Genomic DNA, 21280 nt, shown 5'->3' on the forward strand with positions numbered 1-21280 from the left:
TACGAATGAAAAACGGATGGTGCGATTAAAAATTGCATACAAATCGCACGACAATTGCATATTTTTGGTCCGTTTTTTTCCATCCAGAAAACAGACCGTTTTTTTTTTTTTAATCGCAAATGGGTATGAGCCCTTAATATGATAACAGCACTACCCAACATGTCCAGTTTTTTTAAATTATTTTAGTGGTGAAAAATAATAAAGCACTGCTCGATTTCTAGCAGCAGATCTTGGCTGTAATACACAGTCATCACCTGCCAGGTGTGGGGCTGGCTTGCTGAGTCAGCCTGCTCCATATACCCGTTTTCGACTTGCTCCATTCATGTACGGCGGATGTCGCAAACAGGGTAAACTAAGGGTGTGTGCACATGCTGCGGATTATCCTGCGGAATTTTCCGCGCGGATTTGTGTAAATTCGCAGTTTATCTGCAGATTTTCTGCGGTTTAGCCTGTGGGTTTCCCCTGCGGTTTAACACCTGCCATGGAGCGGAATCCGCACAAAGAAGTGACATGCTGCGGTTTTGAAACCGCAGCAAATCCGCGCGGAAAATTCCGCAGAGTGTGCATTGGATTTCTATTTCCATTGATTATAATGGTACTGTACACCCCGCAGGACCAAAACCGCTGCGGATCCGCAGCAGAATCCGCAGCGTGTGCACACACCCTCATACTTTGTTGAAGTACTCTATGAATTTATGACAGCGGTCTTTTTTTTGAGTAGGAATCTATTAGCATGGCACATCTAGACTTGCTAATCTTTGCCTACTCTTCCTTGTAGTAGCTCTAAATCTGTCATACTGCAAAAGCATCTTTTGTGTGCAGAGTAATCTTCAGGTAATTCCACAAATATTCAAGAGAACTCAGATATGGACTCTAGCTAAAACTTTGATCTTGTTTATCGATCATTCTTTGGTGGATTTCGAGATATGCTTAGGCTCATTGTTGTGCTGAAAAGTGAAATTTCTCTTCATGTTCAGCTTTTTAGCACCACCCTGAAAAAGCCTGAGTTCCAGCTGCATAAAAAAAAGCCCAAAAGAAAAATCCTACCTCTACCATGCTTCATTGTCGGTATGGTATACTTTTGGTGGTGCACAGTTTTGGCTTTGTGAGAAACATACCTTTTGGAATTATGGCCAAAAAGTTCTCATTATACTATAACATTTTCATACATGCTTTTGGCAGACTTGATGTAGGTAGCTCAATGTTTTGCTTTGTCAGAAAAGGCATCTGTCTTGCTACTCTACCCCACAGGCCAGACATGAAAAGTACAGATTATTGTCACATGCAGTACACAACCAGTACTAATGGAAACGTGTCTAACCTTTACTTTCTGATCTGTGTTCTATGTTCTACTATGAATGCATATGTCTATAGGAAATTTCCAAATCATTGCATTCTTGTAGAAAACATGGCACACAACTAACCTTGGTCCATCCGGCCAATTGTTGTGTACTGTGCAGCCAGATCAGTCCTTGCACTCAGCGTGTCCGGAATAAAATAGGGAACCTAGAATAAAGTTATACGAGTTATTAGTCATATATTTCTTTACATTATCCTTCTAGAGAACACATGTCAAACTCTGGCCCGTGGCCAAATCTGGCTCTCAGGGTGATTATATTTGTCTCAAGATGGTGGGGACTATGTGGGGCCATTATACTGTATAGAGGACAATTTGGGGCCCATTATACTGCATACAGGACTATGTGTGGCCCAATATACTGTATGGAGGACTATGTGGGGCCTACTATACTGTATGGAGCGCTCTGTAGGGATCCCAGTTGTGCATCATACTGTGCTGAGGTTGCAATACTTTCCTGAAGGTACAGTAGGGTCATCAAACTGTTTTTGTGATGGGTACTGTGGGGAAATTCACTGTGGGGGTATCATACTGGGTTTGGAGGGCACTTTTGTTGGCATCATACTTTATTATGTGTATTATTAATTCAATGTTTTTTATCCTTTGTTGTTACATATTTATTTAGTCCATTGGGCCATATATTTTTTACTGCACTTACATAAATTATATTATTCCAGTGATGCCCCATTTAAAATTATGTGTTTTACTTTAAGATCTATTAATTAAAATGCACTTTGCTCGTGGGACAACACCTTTTAGTTTGTTTCCATATGAAAAGTTTCATCGTTATATTTGATAAGGAAAAACTTCCGCAATTGTAGACTTATTTTTAAAAAAGTACAGTGAAGGAAATAATTATTTGATCCCTTGCTGATTTTGTAAGTTTGCCCACTGACAAAGACATGAACAATCTATAATTTTAAGGGTAGGTTAATTTTAACATTGAGAGTGTAGCGCCGCCGTCCCGGTCCGCTCTCCGGCTGTCACCTGTTGCCTCAGGGCCGCCACTTCAGCGCGGTGCTCGGCGGGGTCCCTGGTCTCCTGTCCCTTGGTGCCTGCTCCTGCTTCCTGGACGTTGTGCGCGTCCCGCAGGTCTCCAGATGCGCCACTGAGGACGCACGCGCACTCCCGGTCTCTTAATGAGACAGTGCGCCTTTTTCAAAAATAGGTTTCAGCCAATGGCTGATTATCTCGTACTATTTCAGGCACCTCTGCCTTTGGGGAGGTGCCTGAGCAACAATTGTTTCCTGTTGCTAGTTCTCCTGTACCTGCATGTTAATGCTCTGCTGCACCTCGCTAATACTGGTTTGTCTCCTCAGTGTGTCCTACGTGTCTTTCCACGCCTTCCGAAACTACGCCAGCACCTCCTGCATCTCTCTGTGCCAGTAGCTGCCTGCTACCCGCTTCTGCCGCTCCTCTCCTGCCTGGTTCTCCGCTACTTGCAGTACTTGCCTGTCCGCAAGTTTGGTCGAATCAGCTTCCATGAACAAGGGGTCTAACTGGAGGAAGAACCTTGCGTCTCATGCACTTTCCATTCTGGCCCTGTGTGAGGGGTCTTACTTCGGAAGTCTGGGACTCGCTTAGTCATGCCCCTTTCGAAACTTCCGCAGGCAGTTATCCCACAAAAATTTCAATAAATGAATGTGCACTTCACCATCTGTACCTCCATTTCCATTCATCACAGAGATAGAATATCAAAAATAAAATCCAGAAAATCACATTGAATAAATGTATTTGCATTTTGCAATGAATGAAAAATAAGTACAGTTGTGGCCAAAAGTATTGACACCCCTGCAATTCTGTCAGATAATACTCAGTTTCTTCCTGAAAATGATTGCAAACACAAATTCTTTGGTATTATTATCTTCATTTAATTTGTCTTAAATGAAAAAACACAAAAGAAAATGAAGCAAAAAGCAAAACATTGTTTCATTTCACACAAAACTCAAAAAATGGGCAAGACAATAGTATTGGCACCCTCAGCCTAATACTTGGTTGCACAACCTTTATCCAAAATAACTGCGACCAGCCGCTTCCGGTAACCATCAATGAGTTTCTTACAATGCTCTGCTGGAATTTTAGACCATTCTTCTTTGGCAAACTGCTCCAGGTCCCTGATATTTGAAGGGTGCCTTTTCCAAACTGCCATTTTTAGATCTCTTCACAGGTGTTCTATGGGATTCAGGTCTGGACTCATTGCTGGCCACCTTAGAAGTCTCCAGTGCTTTCTCTCAAACCATTATCTAGTGCTTTTTGAAGTGTGTTTTGGGTCATTGTCCTGCTGGAAGACCCATGACCTCTGAGGGAGACCCAGCTTTCTCACACTGGTCCCTACATTATGCTGCAAAATTTGTTGGTAGTCTTCAGACTTTATAATGCCATACACACGGTCAAGCAGTCCAGTGCCAGAGGCAGCAAAGCAACCCCAAAACATCAGGGAACCTCCGTCATGTTTGACTGTAGGGACCGTGTTCTTTTCTTTGAATGCCTCTTTTTTCTCCTGTAAACTCTATGTTGATGCCTTTGCCCAAAAAGCTCTACTTTTGTCTCATCTGGCCATAGAACATTCTTCCAAAACGTTTTAGGCTTTTTCAGGTAAGTTTTGGCAAACTCCAGCCTGACTTTTTTATGTCTCGGGGTAAGAAGTTGGGTCTTCCTGGGTCTCCTACCATACAGTCCCTTTTCATTCAGACGCCGACGGATAGTACGGGTTGACACTGTTGTACCCTCGGACTGCAGGGCAGCTTGAACTTGTTTGGATGTTAGTCGATGTTCTTTATCCAACATCCGCACAATCTTCCGTTGAAATCTCTTGTCAATTTTTCTTTTCCGTCCACATCTAGGGAGGTTAGCCACAGTGCCATGGGCTTTAAACTTCTTGATGACACTGCGCACGGTAGACACAGGAACATTCTGGTCTTTGGAGATGGACTTGTAGCCTTGAGATTGCTCATGCTTCCTCACAATTTGGTTTCTCAAGTCCTCAGACAGTTCTTTGGTCTTCTTTCTTTTCTCCATGCTCAATGTGGTACACAAAAGGATACAGGACAGAGGTTGAGTCAACTTTAATCCATGTCAACTGGCTGCAAGTGTGATTTAGTTATTGCCAACACCTGTTAGGTGACACAGGTAAGTTACAGGTGCTGTTAATTACACAAATTAGAGAAGCATCACATGATTTTTCGAACAGTGCCAATACTTTTGTCCACCCTCTTTTTTATGTTTGGTGTGGAATTATATCCAATTTGGCTTTAGGTCAATTCTTTTTGTGTTTTTTCATTTAAGACAAATTAAATGAAGATAATAATACCAAAGAATTTGTGTTTGCAATCATTTTCAGGAAGAAACTGAGTATTATCTGACAGAAATGCAGGGGTGTCAATACTTTTGGCCACAACTGTATTTGATCCCTCTGACAAACAAGACTTAATACGCTGTAACTGCGTATATGAAGGAGGGAGGAGGCAGAAGGGCATTGTGCATGCCAAGGTCACAGCTATAACCACGTATATTAAGTATTTAAGGAGGAGGAAGAAGGGCATTGTGCATGCCAAGGTCACAGTTGTAACCACGTATATGAAGTATTTAAGGAGGCAGAAGGGCATTGTGCATGCAAAGTTACAGCTGTAACCACATATATGAAGTATTTAAGGAGGAGGAAGGAGGCAGGAAGGCACCGTGCATGCCAAGGTCACAGCTGTAACCGCATATATGAAGTACTTAAGGAGGAGGAAGGAGGCAGAAAGGCACCGTGCATGCCAAGGTCACAGCTGTAACCGCGTATATTAAGTACTTAAGGAGGAGGAAGGAAGCAGAAGGGCACTGGAGAGATTCTGTAAGAGGTACTACATGGTTATTGCTGCCATTCTTTTTCTGTACATGTGCCATGACTGCCTGATGCCTCTTGGCCATTCATGGTGGGAGGCACCACAATAAGCCAATGGCACATGCCTAGAACAGCTGACGCACAAACCATAAGCATCTTATATTTGATCTTTATAAAACCGTTACATTGCTTATGTTCCAGCCACTTTTAAAGTGCAAACAAAGAAAAGATCATCCTGCCATTGAGATCCCATTATTTCCATGGAAAGGATGGAGCTCTTGCAGAAATAAACAGACCCTTTATTTTGGTCTCACGCAATTCCTTTAAGGCAGAGTTGTACATTACCATCATTGTAGTTTGCCCATATTCTGATATAATCTACACATTGAAGTAACGAATGTACTAGACACACACTATGTAAATGCTATTTAGCAGAAGGAAAATGAACTGCAGGACTAACCTGGACTTGTTCAGGTACATAATACTGAGGTGTCCAGTCTGGAATTCTTCCCATACCAGGGTCTCCATTTCCAAACTTCTCACAGAAAGGGCCGTATTGAGGCTGGGAATGTCCACAGCGGTGAGGGTCATGGAAGGCAACATAAAGAAAGAACGGTCTGTGCGAGGAAGCGGAGAGCAACATATATTAACATGGTGCTCCCGTACATATAGTGATGCTATCATACATTCTTGTTCTAAATAAATGAAAACCTGGGAATTTGTTGAAAAGTGATTTATGTGTTGATCTTGAAACTACGAAAAAATGTGTTACTGAAAATTCTTTCTAAAGGGGTCAATATTAGCAAAAGAAAAAGTAGGATTTTAAAGTGCTTTTAATTACAAAGAGTAACTAAATTGAAATATACTTGTATATATTTATTTGTATATAAAAATTATATATATTTCTTTATTTTCCATGGTGGACTATATACAGTGCCTTGCGAAAGTATTCGGCTCCCTGGAACTTTAACCTTTTCCCACTTATCATGCTTCAAACATAAAGATACCAAATGTACATTTTTGGTGAAGAATCAACAACAAGTGGGACACAATTGTGAAGTTGAAAGAAATTTATTGGTTCTTTTAAATTTTTGTGGAAATTCAAAAACTGAAAAGTGGGGCGTGCAATATTATTCGGCCCCTTTACTTTCAGTGCAGCAAACTCACTCAAGAAGTTCATTGTGGATCTCTGAATGATCCAATGTTGTCCTAAATGACTAATGATGATACATATAATCCACCTGTGTGTAATCAAGTCTCCGTATAAATGCACCTGCTCTGTGATAGTCTCAGGGTTCTGTTTGATGCACAGAGAGCATCATGAAGACCAAGGAACACAACAGGCAGGTCCGTGATACTGTTGTGGAGAAGTTTAAAGCCAGATTTGGATACAAAATTATTTCCAAAACTTTAGACATCCCAAGGAGCACTGTGCAAGCGATCATATTGAAATGGAAGGAGTATCATACCACTGCAAATCTACCAATACCCGGCCGTCCCTCTAAACTTTCATCTCAAACAAGGAGAAGACTGATCAGAGATGCAGCCAAGAGGCCCATGATCACTCTGGATGAACTGCAGAGATCTACAGCTGAGGTGGGACAGTCTGTCCATAGGACAACAATCAATCGTACACTGCACAAATCTGGCCTTTATGGAAGAGTGGCAAGAAGAAAGCCATTTCTCAAAGATATCCATAAAAACTGTCATATAAAGTTTGCAACAAGCCACCTGGGAGACACACCAAACATGTGGAAGAAGGTGCTCTGGTCAGATGAAACCAAAATGGAACTTTTTGGCAACAATGCCAAACGATATGTTTGGCGTAAAGGCAACAAAGCTTATCACCCTGAACACACCATCCCCACTGTCAAACATGGTGGTGGCAGCATCATGGTTTGGGCCTGCTTTTCTTCAGCAGGGACAGGGAAGATGGTTAAAATTGATGGGAAGATGGATGGAGCAAAATACAGGACCATTCTTGAAGAAAGCCTGTTGGAGTCTGCAAAACACCTGAGACTGGGATTTGTCTTCCAGCAAGACAATGATCCCAAACAAAGCAAAATCTACAATGGAATGGTTCACAAATAAATGTATCCAGGTGTTAGAATGGCCAAGTCAAAGTCCAGACCTGAATCCAATCGAGAATCTGTGGAAAGAGCTGAAAACTGCTGTTCACAAACGATCTCCATCAAACCTCACTGAGCTGGAGCTGTTTGCCAAGGAAGAATGGGCAAGAATTTCAGTCTCTCGATGTACAAAACTGATAGAGACATACCCCAAGTGACTTGCAGCTGTAATCGCAGCAAAAGGTGGCGCAACAAAGTATTAAGTTAAAGGAGCTGAATAATATTGCACGCCCCACTTTTCAGTTTTTGAATTTCCACAAAAATTTAAAATAACCAATAAATTTCGATCAACTTCACAATTGTGTTCCACTTGTTGATTCTTCACCAAAAATTTTACATTTGGTATCTTTATGTTTGAAGCATGATATGTGGGAAAAGGTTCAAAAGTTCCAGGGAGCCGAATACTTTCGCAAGGCACTGTATATGTCCAGCACTGAAAATAATAAAGCTTTGCAGCTGCTTGCGCCCAGACTTAGGCCTCATTCAGATGTCAGATTTTTTTTTTACAAGTGAGAACAACGGACAGAGTTTCTCAATCTTTTCATATCAGTGAAAAACGGACAGCAGGTGGATGTCATCAGAATGCTGTCAAATTTTTTCACGGACCCAAAGACTTGCATTGCCGATTTTAATCTGACGCTTGTATCAATATCGGAGATGTCTCCGCGATTTTGTATGGATCACTTGGTCTGAGGAAAAAAAAAAAAAAATAGGACATGTGAATAGAACCATAGACTGTCATAGATACGAGTGCTATCCGTGAAAAACTCGTAAATGAAAAACTGACATGTAAATGAGACCTTAGTGAGACACAGGTGCAGAGCTGACTCTTTCACTGCCATCATCTGTACTCCAAATAACTATATTCTGTTATCAATGCAGGCAGTCAAATAAACTGGGGAATAACATGGGTTTGGAAGTCCCTTACATGCAATTTTTTAAAGGAATAAAAGCAAATCCACAAGTAAAGTGTGATTTGCAATGTTTCATAACATTCAGTGATGGTCAAAATTATAAAAAAAAAGTATTCTTTAATCATGGTCGTATGTTAATTACCTTTATAAAAGTCAAAGAGGTGTAGAAGCCTGAAGAAGAGTCACGCTGGGCTGTGCCCTAAACCCGTGTAACATGGCCTAAGTGACCTCCCTGATATCAGCACATGTACCATTGTTTTGTAGTTCTGGCAGATGGGCAGTGACGCTGGCATTATATTGGGGCACTGCCAGTCTGTTTATGGGGCACTATGGCTGCAGTTCACAGGGCATTACCTCTACGTGTGGGTGAAGTTTACACAGATAACATTACCAGGGTACTCAGTTCATTTTCACCTCTGGTCTTTGCTTTGCAAAAACTTTCTGACCAACAATTTAATCCGGGTTATGTTGCGCCCAACTTGTAGCACTGAGCTGTTCTCTTCCGTGTATGCAAAGTCAAATGGATAAACAGGTTCTGGTCCCACATGTTTTTTTCCAATAATACCTTTAACAAATACGAAAAGTATTAGCAGAGGAGTTAGTATTTTCATGAAGAAAGCCCAATATTTGACTGCGTTTGTTTTTACCTGTCCGTATGCCAGCCTGGTGGAGCAGCAATGGCAAACTCCTGACTTCATCAAAAGAGTTAAAGTGATGCACGTCTTGATGGAGCCCATAAATACCATTCTGGTGCTGCAGATACAGTGCAACCAACATTACAAACATAAAATGGGATAAGGAAAAAAAACAATAGGGTCCAATATGTATTCCATGACATGGCTCACAATAGTTCTTTAAAATAACCTGTACGGTATTTGCATGGGGTTGAGTCAGCCATTGGCACACTGCTCCTACACCAAATGGTCAAACTAGATTTACCAGTATTGCAAGAGCTCAAAACAAAGGGGTCTTCGTGCAATGAGAACAGAACAGAGGGGTCAATCCTGACACCTATTATACCCAAGCTAGATATTTTCGATGTATGGAGGGAGTAGCTAGAGACACAGGATGTTTGAAATGCAAAGCACTGGCCCCTACATTAGCCCACCGTCCAGTCACAATTTGGAAACAGTCCAATTCAGGCCAAACCCGAGCCCAGAGCCTGGCGCATAAAGCTAGGCTACAGAATGGTGTTCAGCCAATGCTGGTCGTGAGCCAGAATTCCTCTTCTCCTTCCCCCAAGGAAACAGAAGAACAGCTAGATATTTTCCGTTATTTCTCCCATTTGAACTTTATAACATATATAACGTGTGTAGTTTTATTTTTTTTAATCTTTTTATTTTGTCATGTAAGCACTGTATTCCTTATATTAAATCTTTAACACGTTTGGTCCCTGTACGCTTTAAAGCATCCATAGCCTTTCAGAGAGTGTGACCGTAGTATATATTTTGAGGACACATCGCCCCATTTGTTTGATGAGTGGTGGCAGCTTGTTGTGTAGTCTGTGTCGCTGTGTGATTTATGCTCACTTTATAGCCAATAACAGAGGTTGAGTGCTGTAGTGAGAGGAGATAAATTAACCCTTGCAGGCGCACGCCACATCACGTGTGTACGTGACACAACCAGTCAATTTTAATCAGAGTAATCAAAGTCTGACTGGGATGATTTAGCGAATCCTGCTTTGAGCAGGGGGTTGGAACAGATGGCCCAGGAGGTCCCTTCCAACTCTACTATTCTATGATTCTAGGATTTACGACTTATCTTTATCATTCAGTGGCAATACCGTAGCAGTATAAAATCAGCTCCTTGCCATGTATTCTGGCTCTACAAAAGAAGGAATGGATTGTTCTAAAGAGCTTACTTGAACTTCAGTGTGGTTCTGTACTACGACGCCACGGTTGCAAGAAGTCATTTTTTGACATTTTTTCTTGCCTAAATGTACTATGTGTGGTATTATTGCAAAGTGGAAGCTGTTATATCTGTGCCCGTACCTCAGCGAGACCCTCAGCGGGGTCCCTGTCCTCATGCTGCAGTGGCCATACCTCAGCGAGACCACCAACAGGGCTCCCGTCCTCATGCTGTGAGGGCCGTACCTCTGAGAGACGCCGGTGGGGCCCTTGCTCTGAATCCATTGCCTGCTGTCCTGCTTCTTCCTCTGCTTCCTGGCCTGTGGCCAGCACATCCCCTGGTATGAGATTAAAGGTACTGTCACACTTAGCGATGTACCAGCGATATGACGCGGTCAGGATCGCTGGTGCATCGCTAAGTGGTCGCTAGTGAGCTGCCACACAGGCAGATCTCCCCAGCGACATCGCAGGGGTCGGGGGTCGCTTCTTACCTGTCAGACGAGGCGATCCTGATGTCCTCCCGCCCGCGTCCACGCGTCGCTCGTCGGCACCACAGGAAGCCCCAGCAGGAAGCTGACGACGAGAAACAGTCCAGGACGTTCTCGCGCGATCAGCGATAACCATCGGGGGAGCCGGTCGGAGGTAAATATCAGACATAGCGATATCGCTAGCAATATCGCTGCTACATCACAAAAACCAGTGACGTTATAGCGATATCGCTTAGTGTGACAGGCCCTTTAGGCCAGGAGCAGGGACTCTAGGTCTCTTAGAGAGACAGTGCGCATTTTTCAAAAAGAGTAATTAACCAATGGCAGCGCACCGATTGCTATTTCTGGCCCCTCCGCCATAGGGAGGGTGCCGAGCAACGAGTATCTACTGTTGCTAGTCCCGGTTCTGTGTCTTCTCTATCTCCAGTATTCCATCTAGTACTCTGCTTACACCAGGCCTGGATTTAGGGGGGGGGGGCCCTGGGCCACTCACCAAGCGGGGGCCTCCCACCAATATAGGGATAAATATCTCAAAACATGTAAAATACACGTCTCTCTTTGCTGTGAACCGTTTCTAATGATAAGGAACATTTAACAAAAGAGAAACTATTGAAAGTGTAGGGACCTGGCTACAGTCCTACATCTCAGTGGTTGGCGCAGAGCGGCAGAGTCATGGCACCTGACCTGCCTCAGCAACCACTGACCTGGCTAGCCAGACTTCCTTAGTACCCTGTACCTAATGCTTAGCTTATGGCATGTGGCAGCCTTCTCTGATCCCAACAGAAGCTTATAGGGGCGCCACACTACCTATTCAGCTATATAATCGTTCCCTCGGATTAGATCAGATGAGAGTTTGTTCAGCTACATTCGAGGAAGGAGGCGGAGCCACGATACTGCCCAGCAGAAGCCTCTCATACATATACAGCCCAGTAGCAGCCTCTGACATATAGAGCCCAGCAGCAGTCTTTAATATAGACACCCCAAATTTCCACAATATATATACATACATATATATGTACATATTTTAATCTTTAATTCCCTTTCAGCACTTCAAGGGTTGACAAGGTCATTTTGCTACTTTTAGATTACCATCATGGACAATCGTGAAGGAGATAGGCACAGAATTTGGGTGTCTGGGGCTTCTAAAAGATGTAAGGCAAAAGAAGCAACAATGAAATCAACAGAAGAGATAGCGAAGAAAAGAAAATTGGACGAGTACTTCACTGTTCATTCAAGGCAAGTGTCGGAAAGGAGTAATAACCTTGTGGAATCTGATCAACCTGACCATGCTTCAGTGGAAATGGTTGCTGATCCTGGCAAAGAAAAGGCTGAAGTAGTAATGTGTACAACTAAAGAACACAAAGAAAAGGAGACGGATAGTGGCATATCTTATGAAGAAGGTGAAGTTGAGGGTCCATTAGGGGGCGATGACATTGGACTTTGGCCATCCATTATTTCGGAATAGATGCGAGATTGGCTGAAAAGGGTTGTATCAACTATCCAGCACTGTGATGAAAGTTTGTTCATTGCACATTCGGTACAGCAACCTAGAAAGGACCGCAATATTCCAAGAATGTGCACACTTGGGCTTTTCCGTTGTCAAAATCATAATGGAGAAATCATAACGAGGAATTGGTTATGCTTCTCTCCTTCTAAAGGATGCATTTACTGCTTCATGTGCAGATTGATGATGTGCTTTATTACAGCATCTGAGTCTTCTCAGCTTTCGTCTAATGGATTCTGTGATAGGAAACATTCACAAGAATGTATAAAAAGTCATCAGCAGTCAGCGGAACATCTGAATTCTACAATTGCTTTCAATATGAGGTTAAAAGCGATTGGGCGAATTGATATGGAGCTAACACAACAGGTCGAGGCTCAGGAGTATTATTGGAGGTCAGTATTGAAATGAATAGTAAATGTTATTCAGTTTATTGCCGAACGAGGCTTAGCATTTAGAGGAGATAACAAATTGGTTGGATCACCTAGAAATGGAAACTTTCTGGGCATTCTTGAACTCATCGCCCAGTACGACGACTTTCTTGCACAGCATATCAAAACTCAAGCCAATCGTGGCAAGGGTCATACAAACTACGTGTAATCTACAATTAAGGAAGAAATTATCAATGTAATGGGCGAACAAGTCCTCAGAGAAATTATTTCTCGAGTTAACAAATCAAAATACTACTCCACCTCTTTGGACTCCACACCCGATGCTGCTCACGTTGACCAACTAACCCTTGTATTGAGGCATATGGAGAAAGATGGCCCTGTGGAACGCTTTGTAACATTCATGGCAAACAAAGGCCATGGCGCGCAGACATGTTCAATGCCTTGTTGGAATTTTTGAAGAGACATGACCTAGACCTGGGAAATTGCCGCCGTCAAAGTTATGACAATGCATCTGCAATGAGTGGCAAATACAACGGCCTGCAAGCCAAAGTGAGAGAGAAGAACAATCTTGCATCCTGGATTCCTTGTACGGCACACTCTTTAAATCTGGTTGCTAAAAATGCTGTAGAAAGCTGCTCGAGTGCTGTACATTTTTTTGACTTCCTTGAAAAGCTGTTCCTCTTCTTCACAGTTTCATCGGCATCAGCTCCTGACTGAGGCTTTGAAAGATATTGAATCAGCAACAGCATAGACTCTCAAACGTGTCACAACAACGCGTTGGTCCTGCAGAGCTGATGCTACTAAGGCTCTTAAGCATGACTATCAGCAGATTAAAGATGTACTGAAACAGATTGCTGATGACTTTGAAGAAAAAAGCTGTGTATGGTGTGAAGCAGAAGGACTATTAAGACAAATGAATCAGCTTGAAATTGGTATTAACACCACCTTCTGGAATGATATCCTGCAAAGAACAGATGCTACTAGTAAAAATCTACAACAAGCAAAACTCGATCTAAACACTGCTGTGGTGTCACTGACCAGCTTAAAAAAACTATGTCGCATCAAAGCGTGACTCCTTCAAAATTTATGAGAAGCAAGGCGAAGAGCTGTCTGATTCATCTGAGAATGTTCAGAAGATAACTCGACACAGGCGACTAAACGTGTTTCTCAATCCATTGGATTATGGCCTTACGGAAGAAGTACAACTCAGCCCTTCTGAAAAATACAGAACAGAAACTTTCTTGCCTATCATTGATCAGTTTATGGCTTCTCTTGACCAATGTCTTCAAGCATATAAAGCTATATCAAGCAAATTTAGCTTTTTTAGCCATCTGAAAGAACTGTGTTCAGATGTGCTTAAGGCCACAGCAGAGCAACTCGTCAGGTCTTATTCAGAGGACTTGGACATTACATTTATCGATGAACTGTGTCAGTTTGTAACATTTGCCAATTTATTCACAGCCGAGGAGACAAAAGATATCAGCACTGAACTTTTCATATACAAGCTTATCATGGAAAAGGGCGTACAGGACACTTTCCCAAATATTGAGATAGCTCTAAGGATATATCTAATTTTGATGGTAACAAACTGCAGTGGTGAGCATTCCTTCTCAAAACTCAAATTAGTTGAAAACCGATTAAGGACATCCATGAAGCAGGAACGACTTGTAAATTTGGCTATCATGAGCATCTTGTCAGATATACTGCGTGAATTGAACTTTAGTGACATCATTAGTGATTTTGCAGCACGAAAATCAAGGAAAGTGCCTGGATTGTAAAAAATGAATGATTTTACCTGAATTACTCTGCCAGATTTTTGTAAATAAAGTTGCGTTCGTTTCATTTTGTGTTTTTGCATTACATATTGCAACACCTTGAAAAATGGGCCTCTCTCCAAAACGGGCCCCGGGCCACCCACCTCTTAAATCCGGCCCTGGTTTACACTGTTTGTTTCCGCAGAATATCTGTGACCTGTTATTCGGCTGTCCAAGACGACGTTTGTACCGGCTGCTTCTGTTCCGTCTCGTCTCGCCGCTTTGCCATCTGAACCTCTGGACTACGCCAGTTCCTTTGGAGTCAGCTTCCACCTGCATACCTGAAATTCACCGGTCACCATCAGTGCCAGCTTCAATCCGTATACCCGGTACCCGCCGGTCAGCTCCACCATACCTGTATATTCTGTTTACCCGTTTGTCCCACTGGGACAGCTGCCACGTGTCTGGGGTCTAACTGGAGGTAGCACCCGTGTCCTCCCGGTACTCCATTCTGATCCCGTTCGAGGGGTCTTACTAAGGATATCTGGGGTTCACTAGTCACGCCCCCTTCGGAGCCCTCCGGACCGTGGTCCCAAGGTTCCACTCAAAAAATAAACGAATGTGAACTTCACCACCTGTGCCTCCGCTTCCATTTGTTACAGAAGCGTTTAGGATGCACAGCAACTCACTCAGGAAGTGGCAGACCACCACTGCTGAGCGGAGTCTCACAATGCCTTAAAATTCTCTGCTGATTCAATAACTGCAGAGTTCCCAACCGCCTTTGACATTACCATCAGCACAATTCCGTGTGTTCATGACATAGAGTTCCATGGCCGAGCAGCTGCATGCAAGCCTTACAAGCACAATGCCAAGTGTTGGATGGAGTGGTGTAAAACACGCTACCACTGGACTCTGTAGCTGTAAAAAACTGTTTTGTGTAATAATGAATAACACTTCCCTATGTGGCAGTCTGATGGAGGAGTCTGGCTTTGGTGAATTCTAAGTGAACAGTACCTATCTGACTACATTGGGCCAATTATAAAGTCTGGTGGAGGGATATAATGTTTTGGGTCTGTTTTTCAAAAGTTCACTCAGGCAATTTAATTCCAGTAAAACAAAATCTTAATACTTCTGCATACAAGACATTTTGGACAATTGCATACTTAAAACTTTGTGGGAACAGTTTGGGGAAGGGCTTTTTTGGTTGCAGCAAGATTGTGGTCCAGTATACAAAGGAAGGTCATAAAAACATGGTTGGGAGAGTCTGGCGTGGATACTTAACTGCCTAGAGCCCTGACCTCAGCCCATGAAATAACTTTGGGATAATCTAGAACGGAGATTGTGAACCAGTCTCTCTCGTCAAACATTAGTGTCTGGCCTCACAAATTCTCTTCTGGAGGAATGGGCAAAAATTCCCACAGACACGCTTCAAAATCTTGTATAAAGCCTTCCCAGAAGAGTGGAGGTTGTTACAGGTGCAATGTGGGAGCAATGTGCAGGTGTCCCAATAGTTTTATCCATATAATGTATGTTTCTATTTCTTATTAATAGATGTTGCTTGGTACAGAAGACAATGCTGGATCTCCTTGCTCGATGGATATTGCTACCATCTATAGTGCATTAGGGCAAGTTGCACAAAATGAGAATGAAGACCACAGTATCTGCGGTAGGTCCATGGCACAGCAAATAGGACAATATGGGATGTAGGACCATGGAACTATCCTTTTACTTCTCTTGATACAACTCTCTCATTTCTCTCCCCATTAACACTAAGGGTATGTGTCCACGGTCCGGAATCCCTGCACTTTGGATGCAGCGAATACCCCACTCCGCCCAAAGCACTGCCCCCTGTTGTATGCGCGGTGATTCCTCCTGTGTTCATTGAACACAGGCGGAATCACCGCATCCTATACATAGACAGTGTAATTTATCTATAAAGACACGCTTCATGTGCGGTTATGTGGGTCTGCCCCCTGCGTGTTTGTACGCATAGTGGAGATGGGATTTCATAAAATCCCCTCCACTATGCTGTAACATCTGGACGTATTGGACATATGAATAAGGCCTTAGTCAGAGACTGGGCAGTAACAGAATAATAAAATCCCCTCCACTATGCTGTAACATCTGGACGTATTGGACATATGAATAAGGCCTTAGTCAGAGACTGGGCAGTAACAGAATAATAAAATCCTCTCCACTATGCTGTAACATCTGGACGTATTGGACATATGAATAAGGCCTTAGTCAGAGACTGGGCAGTAACAGAATAATAAAATCCCCTCCACTATGCTGTAACATCTGGACGCTGCGGCTGTACGCAGCGTCCAATCCATAGCAAATATTGAAGGAATCTTGAACATGGAAACATACCCTTACTGTTATCCTTTGCTGTCCCTTTCCATATGTAATGGGAGGGGTTCTTTACTATTTTGGAGAATTTGAGTCACGGTGAGGGTTTTTTTAAGCAGTGGTTATAGTCTCATTTTAGTGAGTCATGTCCGTTCATGATACCTATAGCTAACCTTGCTGTTCAGTGCTATTTTCTCTTAGCTTGCCTATGTAACACATGAGAAGTTTACGTGAAAAACAGGATATGAATCCATCACGAGTATGAATTGTGCAATCACTCGCTTGCCTAATCCTAATTTTTATGGCAGCAAAATTCGGAGAATCTGAAAAGCTTCACAGCATGGCTTTTATATATTTTTCATGCAAAATCAAACAAAAAATGATACAGAAAAACATACCTTAATTAACATTCCGTGGGATGATATAAATCAAGCCCACTTTGTCCCTAGGTAGAGGTCATGAAACCCTTTTTCTAAAGTAGTCTGCTACGTGGGACTGCTTTCTTTTACTGCTGATGGCTTCATTTCCATAAAATTATCTATAATTCAGTTTATAAAGTTGATCACAACAGAAATATAAATCGTTTTATTAAACGACTTTGGCAGTTCAGTTATGCCACCATATACGGCAAATTGGAGTGAGATCGGACTGCAATGCACGAACTGGACGGCGGCTTCCCTGACCCAAGTGTGACAGCTTCATATATTTCTATGCAGCTGTCATGTTCAGGTCTGCAGAGCAAGTCTGAGCATTGCGATCCGATTTGTATGGCTGACTGCCTCAGTAGTAAAAAGTTGGTCACACTTGTCAAACACTATGTTTGACGAGTGTGACCAACCTGTCAATCAGTTCTCCAAGCGATGCTTCAGATCGCTTGGAAAACGCTAGCATTTTGCAAGCTAATTACTCTTGCAAAATGCTAGTTTTTCCACGGGAAAATAGTGGGAATTTAAAATGCGATTTTCCAGCGGAATGGAATTCCGGAACTCTCGCGGTAATTTCCGCGAGAGTTCCGCTGCGTGTGAACCCAGCCTAAAGCTTATGACATTCAATCACATAGCCATTTATTCCAGCTTCATGTGCAAAAAAAAAAAAAAAAAGTTTTTTTTTTAGAAGTTGTGGTCACCTGTGCTTTAGTTCCTGAGTCATGACAAGATGTCATCCAAACAAAGGTCAGAAAAAAAGGAGAACAAAGTTGAGCAAAACTATATTTTAAATGCAAAACCTTCAAAATAGTGGGGTGATCGGCCACTGCACGCGGATGTGGTGTCAGCCACGGGGGCAAGATACAGTGTGAACACCCAGCCTAAAAGTGTCACAATAGCTCTGAGGATAATTTCAATATTAGAGATTTAGATGAAAAGAACCAAGGGGTCTTTTCATAATAAAGGTCTCCAACATTTTGTACACTGTAAGGATGTGGACATGCTGCCCACGTTTCCCCCTTGAAGGAACAAGTTCACTGTTAAAGTGTAATGTGAATAATGTCTTGCATCTTTTGTAAATACAGTGTCATGTGAATAGTGCTATAATGCAATGTGATGAATAGTGTAAGCTGTGTAGTTTGACAATAGGAATAGTGAGAGCTAATATATGTGTTGATATGTTCTGTTAGGGATAGCCTGTGTTGTACAGTAGGGCAAGAGAGAGTTAATGTTTTGCATGGTTAGTGGTGAAGCTATATTCTGCCCAGCAACAGGTAGATGACAGACAGTGTAAGTTAACAGTTGGGACTAGCCCACAGTATAAAATGGACCGACTCCAAAAATGTATAATACATTGGGTACTGTAATACAATGCAGGTAGGAGCTGTAAATGTTTTCATAAGAATTTGAGAAAGTTATGAAATGTCCTATAAATGTCTGTTCTGTTCCTGATCTAAGGAGCTTGGCTTTTAGTGGAGATGAATCAGGTCAGGGAAATTGTGGAGTCGGAAGTTTGGCTTACCAACTCCACAGCCCTGATGGGAGGGGTTAGTGTTAGGGCAAGTGACTGCTTCCAGTTAGTTAGGCTAAGTTCACATTAGCGTTCGGGACCTTTGCGAAGGGCTGCATACTTCCTCCGTTAAGCTCTGCCTACTTCCGCATACGTCTTGCATACCTATCTTTAACATTGGGTAATCAGGACTGAGTACGTGGGATAGTGGGTGTCTCGAGTGCAAGGGTTCCAGGGTGCCAGTAGTGGAAGAAAAAGGACACGGAACTGATGAGCGAGTAAAGAGACTTGCTGATCAGGACTGTATCATTAAAGGGAACCTGTCACCCCCCCCAGGGCGTTTTTCAGTTAAAGAGCCACCTTCAGCAGCACTAAGGCTGGTTTCACATTAGCGTTTTTTAGCGCAGCGCATCGTGCGTGTCCATGCGCCTCTATGATTAACATGGGGCGCATGGTCTAGCGTTTGCATATGTTTGTAAGCGTTTTCGTGCGCATGTGTTTTTTTGTAGTGTGCGCCTAGGCACGCCAGATGCAACCTGTTGCAGTTTTGGTCCGTCCAACCTGTGTCAAAAAAACGCATGTGCACGGAATGCGCCAAAATAACACATTACAGTCTATGGTAACGCAGGCGCAATAGCCTGATGTCGGTTCTCATGCCCGAGAACTCTTGTCACAGCACAGGCACCGGCATTCCAAACAGGAGGAGGCAGCGACACACAGGGGCATCATGATGGACGGATGCTGGACAGATGGTGGGCGGCGCCGAGACACCGGACAGGCATGATGGACGGATGGTAGGCGGCTGATACAGGGGGACACACCATTCCTATGGGACGCATTACAGGTATGAGGACCTATTTATAAAAGTCGATATTTCAGCGTTACTAGGGGTCAGAAACAGAAGAGCCACCTTCACAGAATGCAGCCTTAGCGCTGCTGATGGTGGCTCTTTTACTGCAATACGTCCGGGGGGGGGGTGACAGCGTCTCTTTAAAGCTGGGTTATGATGAAGTAGGGAGAAACAGCATGCCTAGAACGCCCTGGGGTATACTACAGAGGAAGAACATTGTGTGAAAATATGCTTCATACTGTAAAGGAAACGTCCATAAGGCTTTGTATCTGCTTTCCATTGTATATAAAACCTTACCCAGTTACAGTGAAGGTAAGATTTTATTTTGGAAAGGTGGTCTCCCACATTGAACTGTGGAACATTTGGTCCTGGCAAACCTACAATATAGGTTACAGCACAGCACAAGTCCACACACCCAGCCTGGACCCACACTTTCATGTAATGTGCCAGGACACTGCCTCGCTTGCGGCTACCGTCCCGCCCCGCTTTACACTAGCACTGTATATTATATACCTGAGGCAGACCGGTCAGGATTGCTCCCCTACTGGGGGAACAGCTGCTGACAGAAGTGAATGCATTTTTGAAGATCACACTTCTCCTTGCTAGCTCTCGGAGGTGTGGCGTCTGTATGGCCGTGTTGTTATAGACATCACTCTCAAAGCCGGCGTCGTCCCCTAATATGGGAAAAAGAAGAAAAACTTAAAGCACTCACTAAACCTTCAAACAACTTTATCTCATAGATCATTTTGTTGTCCTGCTCCTCTCTATAAAACAAAGCAAGAACAATGCATGTACAGAGGAGAGGTAATAGATGTTCCAGTACCTATAGTTCTAGCAGAGTTCTGAAAAACTTCGACTGTTCCTGGACATATTATGCAGGTATGTGCAATATAAGCAGTTTTGTCTTGTTGATGTGAGCAGCAAAAACATGTACGCCTTAAAGGGAAACTGTCACCACATCGAAATTATAGATTTGGGCATACAGGCTACAGAATGTTGAAAAGAGTCCTACCTGTATGTCTCATATCAGATATGTTGTTGATAAATTCTCTTTTATCACTCTATGTAAATGACCTCTTTCAGGCTATGGGGAGGACACTGCCTGGAAGAGAACTCCACTTTCATGTAAAATAAGCTCTGGAGGCAGAGTTATCTTCCAGGCCCCATAGCCTAGAAGAGGTCATTTACATAAAGCGATAAAAGAGGATTTCTCAACAACAAGACATATGAGACGTACAGAGAGGACTGTTTTCAGCAGTCTATAACCTGTACGCCCATATTAATAGTTTAGATAGCTCAAATGTGGTGACAGATTCCCTTTAAAGGAAACAGTATCTACAACACCATGCCAGCTCCATCGAATGTTATACTGCAGCTTTATTTTCCCAGCAAAAGGTGATGGCCATTTCTTCAAAAGTGTCCAGTTATTGAACTTATTCCCGCTGCTCCCTTGAATAATCATTTTTGTAAATCCGTCATCAGTTTCAGATATATGGGCCTTCGTATTAAGTGCACATTCTTATATGGTTTACAATGCGGCGTGGCTCATCGGGTTCCCTAATGATGCTCTGCATTATTAGCCCGTGAACACCGCCCCCTTCAGCGCGGCCTCACTCAATGCAAGTGTATGTACCAACGCCATGCCCACTAGATGGGCTCTGCCCGGGAGTATGCATATCGCATACTTGACAAGCGCTCCTAGCGCAGACACCGGCGAAACCTTGCAGTGCACAGCGCGCGCGCTGGGGGGATTCACATGTCTGAAGTCACACAGAGTTACTGCGAACTTGTCATTCTAGATCGGACAACCCCTTTAAGCAACAAATCATAGATTAGCACAAATAGACAGTCCCTGTGATGGTAACACTGGCTGAAATTTTGATAAATATTATGAAGGGGAAATAATGGGGCATTCATTTTATGACACCATCTAGCGAC

General features: G+C 43.0%; 1 protein-coding gene across 3 annotated transcripts in view; it reads right to left on the reverse strand.

Moving 5' to 3' along the window:
• The window catches only part of SGSH (N-sulfoglucosamine sulfohydrolase), a 67348-nt gene that overhangs the window by 29075 nt on the left and 16993 nt on the right, over positions 1-21280 (reverse strand). Inside the window, exons 2-7 of one of the 3 annotated variants that reach the window (XM_073588091.1) lie at positions 19856-20016; positions 10269-10411; positions 8874-8979; positions 8641-8791; positions 5644-5800; positions 1425-1506 (exon numbers count right to left, since the gene is read on the reverse strand). In XM_073588091.1, coding sequence (XP_073444192.1) covers positions 1425-1506; positions 5644-5800; positions 8641-8791; positions 8874-8979; positions 10269-10358 — 586 coding nt within the window. In that variant the 5' untranslated portion in view covers positions 10359-10411; positions 19856-20016. Of the gene's footprint in view, positions 1-1424; positions 1507-5643; positions 5801-8640; positions 8792-8873; positions 8980-10217; positions 10412-19855; positions 20017-21280 lie in introns of all 3 variants that reach the window. The other 2 variants (XM_073588090.1, XM_073588089.1) reach the window with 2 other exon arrangements.

The sequence above is a fragment of the Dendrobates tinctorius genome, unplaced genomic scaffold, assembly GCF_039654945.1.
Source record: "Dendrobates tinctorius isolate UK_male_01 unplaced genomic scaffold, ASM3965494v1 ptg000103l, whole genome shotgun sequence".
Classification (NCBI taxonomy): Eukaryota; Metazoa; Chordata; class Amphibia; order Anura; family Dendrobatidae; genus Dendrobates; species Dendrobates tinctorius.